The sequence below is a fragment of the Thunnus thynnus genome, chromosome 22 (assembly GCF_963924715.1).
Source record: "Thunnus thynnus chromosome 22, fThuThy2.1, whole genome shotgun sequence".
NCBI lineage: Eukaryota > Metazoa > Chordata > Actinopteri > Scombriformes > Scombridae > Thunnus > Thunnus thynnus.
The window spans coordinates 17,020,970-17,034,247 of NC_089538.1; the positions used below are offsets into that span (position 1 = coordinate 17,020,970).

Sequence of the window (13,278 nt, forward strand, 5' to 3'; positions counted from 1 at the left end):
GATGTTCTCCATGAAGAGGAAATGCTTTGTCTGTTGTGTGATTGAGACGATGAGTTAAGGACTATAATTTTTAGTAAAATGTCCTTCACCTCTGCAAACATCTTCTGACTAAATCATTATAGAAGACATAAGTTTGTGGTAGATTTCTTGGGAGAAGAGACAGAGTTCTTTGTTTGAAGTATAATGGTTAAGACGTTATGGTCTTTTCTGACAGACGCAGTTTTAGCACTTCAACAGTTGGTGTTAGAAGCCCATGCAGGCTGTGCATTTGCATGTACACAAAGTAAAAGTAAACACTCACTGGTGTTGGCGGTAGTTGTAGGTGTGAAAGTAACAGCATTCATAGAGGCAGTAGTATTCGTAGTAATTAGGCTAGGGATAATTTGAATTTTTTAAATTAGTGTTGACACACTGTCTGAATTTCAATACTGATACTTTTTTTTATACCTTACTTTGAAGAATATGAACAAGCTTTTTATAAACATGGTTTTTACATTTAAAACAAGAAGCCAATGTTCTCAAATGTTAAACACAAGCAGCGTACAAGAACTTCAAATGAAGTTGTCTAGAATCTGCAAAATTATGCTTTCAATCAGAAAGAGTCTGATCAAGTAAAGAGGATTACAAATCTGAGTGGACATTCAATGCCAGCTTTCACTTCATAGTTTTTGATACCTTGCAATAGGGTCACAACCGGAAGAGGTATTAAAACCATTAGAGGTGGCAAAAAGTCTATTATTAAGTCTAGAGTCAATTTAGTGATAATATTTGTAGCAGTTGATGCTAGTATGAGTCATAGCACTAGCAGTGATGGTACAGTAGTAATCATTGTAGTCTTCTTGCTAGTGGAAGTTCTACTGCCCACATCTTCTAGCAATAGTCAGAGAAAGTGTAGTAAAAGCAATGTCTCCATACAGTTCCTCATAACAAAACAATTCTTCTTCACAGTCAGCAAAAAAAGAAGCCTGAGAACCAGATGTTGTAGTTACATGTGCTGTTAGCAGGAACAGTTTTCAGTCAGTGAACTGGGCTGTACTTCATGGGTGTGGTTCACACACAGCAGTGGAAACTGTAGCAAGACTCTACTGCACTCACTAAAGCAATGAGAGCCAAACCCACCCCCCCCCCCAGAGTCTGCGCCGACTGACAGCTGAGTCTTGAAACAGGAAGAGTGTTCAGTTTGGATAGCAAGAGAGTTGAGGTAGTTAAAAAAAAGAGCCATAACAAATAAAAAAAAAAGTGAAGTTAAAATAATCCTGGCTTATGTGTATGTTTGTTTGCGTGAGTGTTAGACAGGAAGAGAGAGAGAGACACGTGAACTGAGACAAACTGTTTCTGAAGCTCCAGTTCTGTTGAGAGCTTTGGTGGCACTAACAGTTCACCCCCCACCCCCCTCCAGCTCTGCTTAATTAAAGAGTCAGAGAGAGCTTTTGCTTGTTCTTGGCCTCGTGCCGCCTTCATTGTGCATCAAGATTCACACAAAACTGCATCCTCTGTCAGCCCTGTGCACAATTACTGTACCGCACGCACACACATAGCTGCCATCCACAGAACTTTTATTAGCGAACTTGTCTGATTAAACATTGACTTTAATAAGTTTTGATTGACACTGTGTACACATTCTGCACCACATTGTTAAAGTAGCGCTGATATGCCTATTGTGACTAATCCCTGTGCTATGCATAGCCAGCGTGTGTGGATATGGATGACTGGAAAGGGTTCATTTGCCTTTTAACCCTGAATATGTGCATATAGGGTGTGTAGGACTGCTTCTTTTGTCTGTGCCACATACACAGCGCAGAGAGCTATGTATGGACTTGCATCTTTGACATACTTTCTGTGTTCACGATCTCATTTGTGGCTTCTTTTTTTTAGGTTTTAGCAACTGGTGGGACAAGAAGGGACCAGCAGCCTGTTCTCCTGTTGGCGTCAGATGTTTGGACAGAAAAAATAACTGTGATTGGGATAAGATCTACCTTCGCTGTGAGCCTTTAAAACGTCTGCATCTTGAGACCCTGCACTTGTGATTGTTATTGCATCCGAAGCATCCAGCTACATCTGAACCACAAGCACCACAACCAAGCAGCAGCCTGCTTTTATCAATATTTTATAGCTTCTTAATGGCTGCTGATGTTTCATACTGATTTATGATAGAGCCACGAAGCCTTTACCACCTTATATCAGATTTACGTCAGTGCTGCCGCAGTAATTTACATTAAAACTGTAGCCGCGAGAAATCACAGTCGCCTTATCAATCACTGATACGTCCTTTTATCTTAGAAAAACCCAACTGTGACTGTTAACCCCACGAGCTCAGAATGGAGCCGCACATTTACGCCACAGGCATGGCCGCCCGGCTGAGGAGCCAGTGGGATCGGGATGAAGGTCTGGGACAGAACCACAAAGCGGTGAAGTTTCTTGGTCAGGATTATGAGTCTCTGAGAGCCCAGTCTCTCCAGAGCGGGAGGCTGTTTGAGGATCACCTGTTCCCGTGTGCGGCTTCCTCTCTTGGATTCAAGGAGCTTGGCCCGAGATCCTCCAAGACCCACGGAGTCCGCTGGATGAGGCCCACGGTGAGAAACGGAGGGGAGGTCGGAGAACTCTGCTGTGTTTATTGATTATAACTTTTGATAATTTAGAGTCTTTTTATTTAAGGTTATTTAAGGTCTTCATTTAAGGTTGCAAGACCATCACACATGCAGTATTAGTTCCTGTAGTTTCATCCCAGCTTTCTCCTCAAGTTTTGACACCAGCTGACTTTTGAGAGGGCTGTGCATTTTATACCTCCAAAAAAGGGCACGTAAACAAACCCTGCAGAATCCAGTAGAGTCCTCTGTCAAAGTATGACTGATTCTCAGTGAGGAAAATATGTAAGGTATTCTGGTAAATATTTGACTTTTGCACCATATTTTACACTCTTTGGCTACAAAAAAGTGTTTAAGTGTTAAATAATACTTATGTTTTTGCATTTTTTTAATCCAGTTTATTACAAATCACATGTATACATCAGGCATAGTTAACATTTTACAAAGAACATCATAGGTTTTCAAATGTCAAAATGTATTTATCTCACCTTCAAGGCATCTATTGTTTGATTTCATGGTGTTATATTATAAAATGCAACTTGCAGACACTTGACACTTATTTGACATCATTTATTCAGTGAAAGTTAAATTACCTTTGTTGGTAATGCAGCTTCCTCTGCTTCATTAAAAGTCTTACTAGTGCAGCGCACTGAAGTGCTGGTGTAAAGCGCATTTAACGATTGACAGTCTGCTGCCAAACTGCAACCTTTTCAAAGAAAAAAAGCTACGAAGTTCATTCTTCACCCATGTTCTTGTTCTCCTTTGTTCGTCTTTTTCTTTGATTTCCACGGAGTGTAATTGCAATGCTGTTTGTCAGTCAGCTCTCAAATCTCAGCATTCAGCCTGCAACTGAAAATGGAAACAAAGCAACGCACCATTTCAACTGCAATACCTTGCAAGGAAATACAAAGTTTCTTTTCACAAACTTTTCACACTGAAAGATGAACATAAATGCTTGCCTCAGAGACATAAAGAGCCCATTTTCAATCTGAAAATCTATGATTGTCTTTTGAAAAATGTCAGCAGGAATGAAAGTAGGCCTTATATGTGCTTTGAAAAACACAAAAAAGCATGCAAAATGCAGGTACGGTCCTTTAAGTTCAAGACAAACATGCGTGTGCTAACATGACTGTAGAAGCAAGCAGATAATGACTGAACATCCCTTCTCGGTTGAACTGTTCCTTTAAGACCTTTTATTACTCGTATCTCCCTAAATGTCCAGTCTTTTTCTCTCTTTCTCTCTCATCACTGCTCCCTACATTATAAATACACCCGGGTGCTCCCTGTAGCTGAATATGACACCAGAGAACGAAGTGGGACTGTCTTCAGGGGGGCGTTATCACGGGAGCCCTGAAGACAGCACAGTCTCATTACAGTTTGATTCGCTCATACCGTGACAGGTCGCTGCTGTCAGTCGTGATCTGAAAAGCTCTCTAGTCGTGATCATTAGTGTGACTGCAGCCTCTTCGCTCCTTTCGCAGCTTCCATTTGCGCGTGCGAGAGCAACCGTGCGCTTGAACAGTGTGTAGACCTCCGTGTAACGTGTATATCCTGTATGTTTCTGTCTGCCCTAATGCTTTCCGTGGTCTCACTTCTCCAAAAAGTTTCATCTTTCATAATGCATGTGCCTCTCCTGCACCACAGGATCTGTAATATTTACGCTGCATAAGAGGGTTCATGGTGTTCACACCCCCCCCCCCAAAAAAATATGTGCTTTGTATGAGCTTTAAATTGTGTGAATTTAAGCCAATGTGTGTGTGTGTGTGTGTGTGTGATGGTTTCTGTGAACTCAACCATGTGTCTTATGGTCTGCGTGTGCGTGTGTGTGTGTGTGTGTGTGTGTTTATGGGGCACAAGGAGAAATGGAGAATTTCTTTTTATAGCTTCATGTTGGCTTTCGCACGCTCGACACTCAACATGCTGAATTGGGGATGGGTTGTGAAGCAGGGAATACTGAGGAACAAGACGCGGAGAAGAAACACTAGAATGCAACATTGTTTTCCTGAAATGTTTATTACATGACCTTTGCATGTCCTCAAATAGTCTGGTGTTAATTTTAGCCGTGCATTATTTTTTTAAAGGAGCGGCTTCACATTTGGGAAAATACACTTGTTTACTGTTTTATTCAAAGTTGAATAATAATACTGCTAAGGGGAGATAGCTTTGGGATGTGTGTGCCTAGCTTACATTAGCGCACAGACTAGAAGAAGCTCAGTCAGAAGTAAAAAAAAACAACAACTTTAAGTTCAAGTAAAAAACCAATAACAAAAACATCTGAAAACAAGACATGGTGGTTTTAAGAGCTACATTTTGAGCAACCTCGAACATCTCAGAAGTCACGTATTAGATGGGGGGTTGCTATTTGTGCTAGCCTTAAACGGAAACAAAACCCAAGGAACCGTTACTTTGATGGTTATGATTTGAATGCTTCTAAAGCCACAGTGTCATGCTTTTACATGTTTAACCTCACATGTTAGATACAAGCTAAATGAGACGAGTTTGCAGAAGAGTAAACATAATGGAGACTTGGCTAGCTGCCTCCAGTCTTTGTACCAAACACTGTAATGTCCCAGACTAATCACTACTGGCTGCACATAACACTTTGCCTATTTGGTCTGGTATGACTAGTAGCTTATGTTGGCTAATGTTAGCAAATGTTACCAAACCTAAGATAAATATCGATGACATTATTGAGTTGGTATGCTGACTTTTTGCCTCATTTTTACATGCGCTAATGTTATACTATGTTTAAGCGCTTACCATTACCCTGTAATTGCAAGATGTGGAAGTTATGGCTCCTGTTCTGCAAAACTTACATGGTTTCACTTCAGTCATTCATAATATAAGTTAAATCAATATTACACATCTGAATTTTTCCAGTTTAACTGCATTATTTTGCCTTGTGTATTCTAATTAGCATTCAAGATGCTTTCAAAAACATTTTGACATGTGAAAACCTCTATAATTGATGTAATTTATATAAACAAGGTCCTTACAGTTGTCAGTACAGTCTGTGTGAGAAAGACTGACAGCATAAACATGCATAAAATGTATTTTCCAAGCAAGCAAAGCTCTAATTTGTCTGTTTTGTTTGTGTGTATGTGTTTGTGTGTGCTTGACAGGAACTCTGCAAACGCCCCGAGTTCATCGTGGATGGAGCTACTCGCACTGACATCTGTCAGGGAGCTCTGGGTGAGTCCCACCAAACAAGTGATTGACTGGAAGTTTGCCAGTTGCAATCCAAAGTCTAGCTGTACAAGTCTGGATGTAGGACATGAATAAGTAAAGCTTTGCCCTCCTCTAACAACCACAGACAACATGCCCTTGAGCAAGACACTGAACCCTTAACTTAGGCTGGGAAACTAACTGATGTAGCTGTTGCTGATATGAAGCATTAACTGTTATCAGTACGGTTTATTTTCCTATGAGTCTTAAGCAGGAATTATACTTTGCACAAAAATTTCAACAGCGTTTTGTGTGGCCGGACACGTTAAACAAGCTGATTGATTGACTCACCTTCCTGTTGAGAGACAGACACAGTAAAGTTTTTAAATTACACCTCTGTATGTTTGCTAACATGCAGATGAAGAATTTGCTAGTAATTTAGTTCTGATCAGGCAACCTAAAGGTGTAACTAAACAACAACAACAACAACAAAAAAATCATAATGCATTAAAATAAACAGTTCAATTAATCATTTGAAATCTGTCTTGGGTTATTTTACTTTGAAAAGCAGCCTGAAGGAGAGTTAACAGTCAATCAGTCAGCAGTACCAGTTTATTGCCAGAGATGTTTCCTGCTCGACACAGAGCTCCATGTATTATTTATGCTTTGTTTCTCTGCCTCACATCTGTAAACAAGGCCACCCCTTCTGTTTGAGTAGCTCTGGCAGCACAGTAGCAGCACAGTAGCAACACAGGAAACAACTTCTCCTCATCTCCAAATGAAATACTTTACCCGTCCCCCCCACCACCTCCTCGATCCCAGTGGAGAAGCTGAATCGCAAAACAATACCCCCAAAAAATGTTGAGCTAGAAAACACAATGCATCAGTTAGTTTTACAGCCTAAATTCACCATGGCTGAGTAGTCTCTATCAGTACTGTGAAGGTTATCTGCAAAACGACCTACGAGCTGCTATCAGAAGCCGTTAGATTATACGACCGATGGGAAAATAAATTTGTCACCATAAAATGAAACAACTTGTACTCATTCCACCTTGCAAAAGAAAGACTTGTTTAAGTGATGAAAATGAGAAAGAAATTTAAAGATCCCCTTCAGACATGTTTAAAGACAACATTTAGTTTCAAGGTGAAGACAGAGAAAGTTTCCACTTTGAGCAGGTTGACGTGAAAACAGCATTTCTAACTATGTGTGTCAAACTTTGCACATCATTCTGCACAGTGAAGCTCAAAAATCCAACTGGAAGTCTCTCTCTTGGCAGAATTACTGTTGGTCCACAAGTGGATCATTTACCAGCATTAATAATGAAACACAGAGTTTTAGGAATAGTCTTGACCTTTGGCATTAACACGTAAAAGCTTCTGATACCAATATGACAATAGATCAATCAAAACGTTAAGCTGCTGCCATCAAAGACTGACTGTTGCTGCACTTTTGGAACTGAACCTTAGTAAATCAGATAACACAACTGAGATCATTGTTTTTTGCCTTTTGTCAGATTATAACAAATCACATCCTGAAAGTGTGGCAGCACTGTAAAGAAAAGAAACACAGTAAAACGATGAGTCACCAAGAAACCTTTGCAGTGTATAATAACAGAAATGGCTCTTGTGGCCCAAAGCCATAGTGGGATTCCTGCCAACAATAGAAGTGAATTGTTGTGGAGCTGCGGTAGTTTCAGTCCCTCTCTTAAGTCGGGTGAAACTGGTGCCTCTCCCATTTCCATGAAAGCAAAGCTTTACAAACATAGTCCTTGACTCTTGCCTTTACTGAGCTGTTACCAGGTGAATTCCAGTTTTATGAGTTTCCTTCCTACTGAGCCTCCAAGTACATTCAAGTTTAATCTGCTATAATACAACCTGTTTTAAATAAACAACCCACCAATCTTTTTTATTGTACAGTCACATCTATCATTGGTGAGATTTTGGGCGTTCAGGGCTTGTTATTGTAGAGACTTATGATCCAGGGTAATATGACTTAATGTTTATGTGTGTGCGTCCACAGGAGACTGCTGGCTACTGGCAGCCATCGCCTCGCTGACCTTAAACGACAACCTCCTCCACAGAGTTGTTCCTCATGGACAGAGCTTCTCCCATGGATATGCTGGCATCTTTCATTTCCAGGTGAAAACAGCTTCACTTCCTACATTTACATGTGTATAAGCATAGAAATACAACAAACACAGAGATGGACATGGTTGGTATGCGTAGTAGAATATCCCCTTACATGAGCTGCTAATACTGTATTCACATTAAACCCTCAGTTTAGGACTTTCATGTTGTAGCTTTACAGATTATAACAGTCCAAATTATTCAGCCTATGCATATTCTGTGTGTGCAGTATCAAACCTCACAGCCAATGTCCTTAAAAAATAAATAAACTAAATTATTATTGTTATTTCCTTCCTTTATGTCACCACATCCGTATTTCTATGAACTACGATGCGTGCAAAGTGGACATTTGTATTGAGCCATAGCCAATAAACTGGCATTAATAGCTCTGGTGTGTTTCTGCACCAACCTTTCCTGTTGTATCATATCCTGTCAGGAACCACAGTGGTTGTGTAAAAGGTGAGATTAGGTTGTTTTCATTGGTTGAAGTCATTGTGGAAAAGTTCATTTGTTGGATTTTTTCTGTGTAGTTCTTATCCATCGGAAGAAAACCCAGTCCCTTGTTTGGCGCCGCTAAAATAAAGCTTAAGTGTTTTCTTTTAAGCAGAAATGGTGCTGTTTTGAAAGATTAATTCGTGGTTTGATGCATGATGTCGTCTCTGTTTTGAAACTGACTCATAGGAAGATCCCCTTACTGGGTTATCGGTCGTCAGTTTCAGAAGTTGATTACTTTCACTGGTATTCTGTTAGTTCAGACAAAACAAACTATTTTAAGGAGGATGCAGTAGATAGCTCTCTGATTCATATATGTACTGCTTCAAGCATTCAAAGTGGGAAGCCTCCCACTACATACAGTTTTTCAATTGTTAGTCGTTAAGCAGCTTCAGAGAAGCAAAAGGTACAGTATGTGAAACAGTGGTGAAATGATTGATCAGTTTCAATGAATTGATGGGCATAAAAAACAATGACAATTTTGATAATAAATTAGTCATTTTAATTTATCAAATAAAAAGGCTGGCTTTAATTTCTCCACTTTGAGGATTTGCAGCTTTTCTATATCACTATTATTATAAACTAACTAAACTCTTCTGTTTGTTTTTAAACAGTTTCTATTTTCAGACTTTGTATAGACCGCACAATGAAATGGTTGATAGATTATTTGATGATGGAAACAATCATTAATTGTAGGTACTTGCTCGACGGTACTTCATGCATTTGCCGGTGAGTCAGTGAAGTCAATATTCTTTCTCTGTGCAGAGTTTCCCAGCAAAAATGAGGATTTAAAACAGCACTTTAAAAACTGCTCTGTTGGCCAACGCCCACTGAGTCATCCAAGATAACCGACCTCTCAGATGCACATCTAGACAGTCGGTCTCTAAGCTTTACCTTGGAGGGTTTGACGCACCTTCAAAATGATTTAAGCGCTTAAGTGAGCCAACACCCAGTCCTCAAGGAAACAGATGTAATCTGTCAGTCATGTTGACAAAGAATGCTGCAGGAGGTCATTCCTGCATACTGCCACCAGTCTGTACAATAACTCTTTTAATTTATTACATTGTCCAACACATTTGTTGTATTGCAGAGTCATACTTTGATAATCTTTGAGGTACTGTCTATATGTGCCCTTATCATATGTGTATACTTACTGTCTTTCTATTCGTCTGTCCATCTACCTACCTACCGATCTATGTCTACTGTATCTACTATATCTACCATCTATGTCTATCTATGTATCTACTGAAGTGCTCCCTGAAAGACCAGTCCTGCTCTTTTGTGACACAAACACAAAATATTTGTTCTATTTACTCTATCTCTGAGGTGTGAGCCTCTGGCAGACGGCTGGGCCTTATCCACTGAACTTTGCTTTGTACACAAATACCACCCACCCACACACGCACACACACACACACACACACACACACACTCACTGGAGCAGTGGTCACAGGTGTTGTCGTCATTAAAAAACCCCTCTGTGCAGCAGCCAGTTCACCAGGTGAACAATGCACACATTCAGTCCAATGTGATGTAGGGAAAGTTCAATTTGAATACAGCCAAAACGAATATGATATAAAGGTCTCTGCACGCTGGAATCAGAGCTTCCTTAAACTTTTATTAGCAAAGTTTAGACCCAACACAGGTCTTCCTCAGGCATTTTTTCTATTCCACAAAACCTCAGTGGGAAAATATACTAGACACTCAAAAAAAAAACCTATTAGAATACAATAGAAAAAGTACAAACTCTCTTGAATCACAGCTCCCGTAAACTTATATTGTTGGCTGGACTGGCCACAGACCAGTGGGTGAGTGAATTTTCACCATTGGTCATTGCTCTCTCAAAATGAATCAGCGGGAGATGATTCTCAGCTCCGGTGTTAAATGCAGTGGAGTCGGCTGAACTCTTGTTTAAACAGACACATACCAGCGTCTCTGCATTTCCTCCTCTACCGTCCAGTGTGATCGACTCCCTGGCTGCTGACAGCGCTGTTAGCAGCCAGCAGGAGAGACGCTCCATGGTGTGTTTGGATTTTACTGGACTGAACTATAACTAGGAGGCAAGCTTTTTATTTCTCTGACATTTTGACATCGCAAACGATGAACAACAGCATTAAAACATGAGATTCATGTATCAGTTTAGTGTGGGGCGGCTGCTCTGCGAGTGCGCTTGATTTTACTGTAACTGTGGTAACTGGGTGGCGATAAGCCCAGTGGGCCCTGGAGAGCCAGGCCTGCCCATCCGTGAATCTGGCCCTCCCAGGACAAATCAGCATCAATGCCGTTTTAATGAATGGGCTTACTGGGGCTCAATCCCTGGGCCCAACAACGTGAGAGGGCCCACGAGGCTCAGGAAAAAAATAGAATAAAATTCATATTGAGAAAAAAAACAAAAACTCCTTCCTCTTTTGTGGTGTCTGGATTTAGAACAAAGTGATGTGACAGTTGTCACATTTACACTTTTAGTTTCACTCTTTTTTTTTTTTTATCTTTCTGTCATCTCTTTCTGTTTCCAAGAAGCTTGTTTAACCCTCTGAACGAATTACTGTTATTCAGAGTTTTTCTCAGTGGGTGATGCTGGAGTTAAAACTGAGGTTAACATGTTGGTTGGTGTTTCCATTTCCATTTAACCAGTGACTGGATTAACTGGTGACTTTCAGGGACATGTGTTGTAGTTGTCGTGGTGACAGCAGCTGTTGAAAACAAGAACAGAACATGTAGGTGTCCTCCTAAAAGTCTTAAATTATTGTATGTTCAACACAGTAACATTATATTCATCTGGCACTTTTTTATTATTACATGATGTAAATTTAATTGTGTCGCCAACAAGAAACATTCACATTTCCTCACTTATTTTTCTGAAATAAATCTTTTTAAATGTCTTGCTTGAGATGAAACGTTGTTGCAGTATCCACACTGCCGAAAGTTGCCAGTTAACACGGTCAGTGGTTAAACAGAAACACCTGTACGCTACCTGTACCAACACCAAAAGGCAGGCAAACAAAGATAGCAGCTAGCTGGTGAATGTAATCGAGCATTTAGTAGCTAAAGAGCCAGATATTTCCCACAGGAGTTGGTAGAGACAAAAACACCTAAAAGCTGAGCGAATATTTGACTGGACACAAACACGACTCCAGATGAATGCTTATGTTGCTCCGTTACTGCTAAATGTGTAAATAAGAAACGATATGCTAACAAGAGATAACTGATACTGCGCTAACATTCCTCACCACACTAAGAAACACAGATTTTTCATTCATCCAACACTTTTGTCTGTCTGGTGTGCATCTCAGCCTTACAACACCACAAGTATGGTTATAGACTTTTTGTCTTATGATGCAGTTTAGGAATTTACTTACTTCAGCTTTTTTCAGAAGCAACTTTAACAAGGTTCAATACTGAGCTGCACTATATAAGCAAACAAGAATAATGTCAGAGTCGCAGATATTCTGTAACTAATTTCTTATAATAGAGTGAATGTGCAAAATATACAGTAGAGGTGCTACTAAAGAAATTTGATGTCTGAAACAATTTAAACTTAAGAGAAGAGCATATAAGACTGCTGTAAGGGCTATGGAGGAGTGTGTGTGTGTGTCCTGTGAATTCCCAGGCCTCGTTATCTGTGTTTAAGTGTGTCCTTGTCTGTTTGTGTGTGCACTCCTCTGATCTCTTAACAAGCAAATCTCTGGTGTTGCAGAAAGAGTGTTGCTCAAGTGCTCAGAATCCAAGAAAAGAGCTGCAAAAAAAAAAACAATGAGAGCAAGCTTTTACGCTTTTACAACGTATGAATTAGATACAAGCAAAGTGAAATGTTTTGTCAGTAACTCCCCACCATCTCAGCCTGCTTTGTCACAGAGCCTTTTGAGCTGAGTCAACTGCCCTGTCTGATGGAGTCAGCGCTGTGCCAACCAGACCGCTAGCTAGCCAAGTGTTTACATAGCGGAGAGAAAGAGAGTCAGAGAAGCAATGTGAGAAAAAAGGAGGGGAGAGAGAGAAGCAGAGGGAGGACAGGAGGAAGCGAAACAGGCAGTCACACATCAAAGCCACATAACACATGCAAAGGAACCGACCTGTAATGTAGAACACGTACATACATGCACATAATGACAACCCTGAATCACATATGCTAGCCTATTTGCTCAGTGATGGAAGCTGTTATACTAGAAACGGTCCGACTGACAAATCGAACTGGCTGCTGTCAGCTGCCAGCAGTTGCATTTACAGGCCACACACTAACACACACACACACACACACACACACACACACAAACACACGCTATCGGACACAGAATCCATCCGTCAACCCTAAAAATTTCTGTTTCTTTTCTGAAGCGTCCTTTGATCCTTCACTTCCAGGCTGCTATGAATCAGATATCAATAAACACCATCACACAAACACACACACGCACACACACACATGCACACAGACACACACACACACACAATTTCCCACTTTCACATATCTGCTGGGGCTAGTGACTCAGTTACAGAAAAGTCATCCAAGGGAAGGCAGAGTATTTGGCCTGTTTTTCAGTGATTATTTCCAGAAACACTGTGTTCATTTTTACATTATCGAATTCAGCTGTCCTCCATGTACACACGCACACACACACACACACATACACACACATATACACACACATACACTCCGTCTCTCTCTCTCTGCTAGAATGAGTGGAAATAATACTTTCATTTGCTCTGAAGGCTTATAAATGCATGCATGTGTTTAATGTATATGCATGAAAGCTAAATGTCTCATAAATACATACGACCGTTCCTCATTTAGAATGAGTTGGCCTATATTCGTCGTTCTGTTGCCTGTATGTGTTATTGTTTTAGTACAAGCCTCACTTCATGGAGTCTGAATTTCAGCCAATACATGTTTTTATGCGTGTGTGTTTCCATTACT

At 40.4% G+C, this 13,278-nt stretch overlaps 1 protein-coding gene across 1 annotated transcript in view; it reads left to right on the top strand.

Moving 5' to 3' along the window:
* capn1 (calpain 1) overlaps positions 1-13,278 on the top strand; it is a 31,938-nt gene that overhangs the window by 2,435 nt on the left and 16,225 nt on the right. Inside the window, exons 2-4 of the mRNA XM_067580787.1 lie at positions 1,876-2,573; positions 5,708-5,777; positions 7,771-7,889. Of these exons, the coding sequence (XP_067436888.1) occupies positions 2,319-2,573; positions 5,708-5,777; positions 7,771-7,889 (444 nt within the window). The 5' untranslated portion in view covers positions 1,876-2,318. The remainder of the gene's footprint in view (positions 1-1,875; positions 2,574-5,707; positions 5,778-7,770; positions 7,890-13,278) is intronic.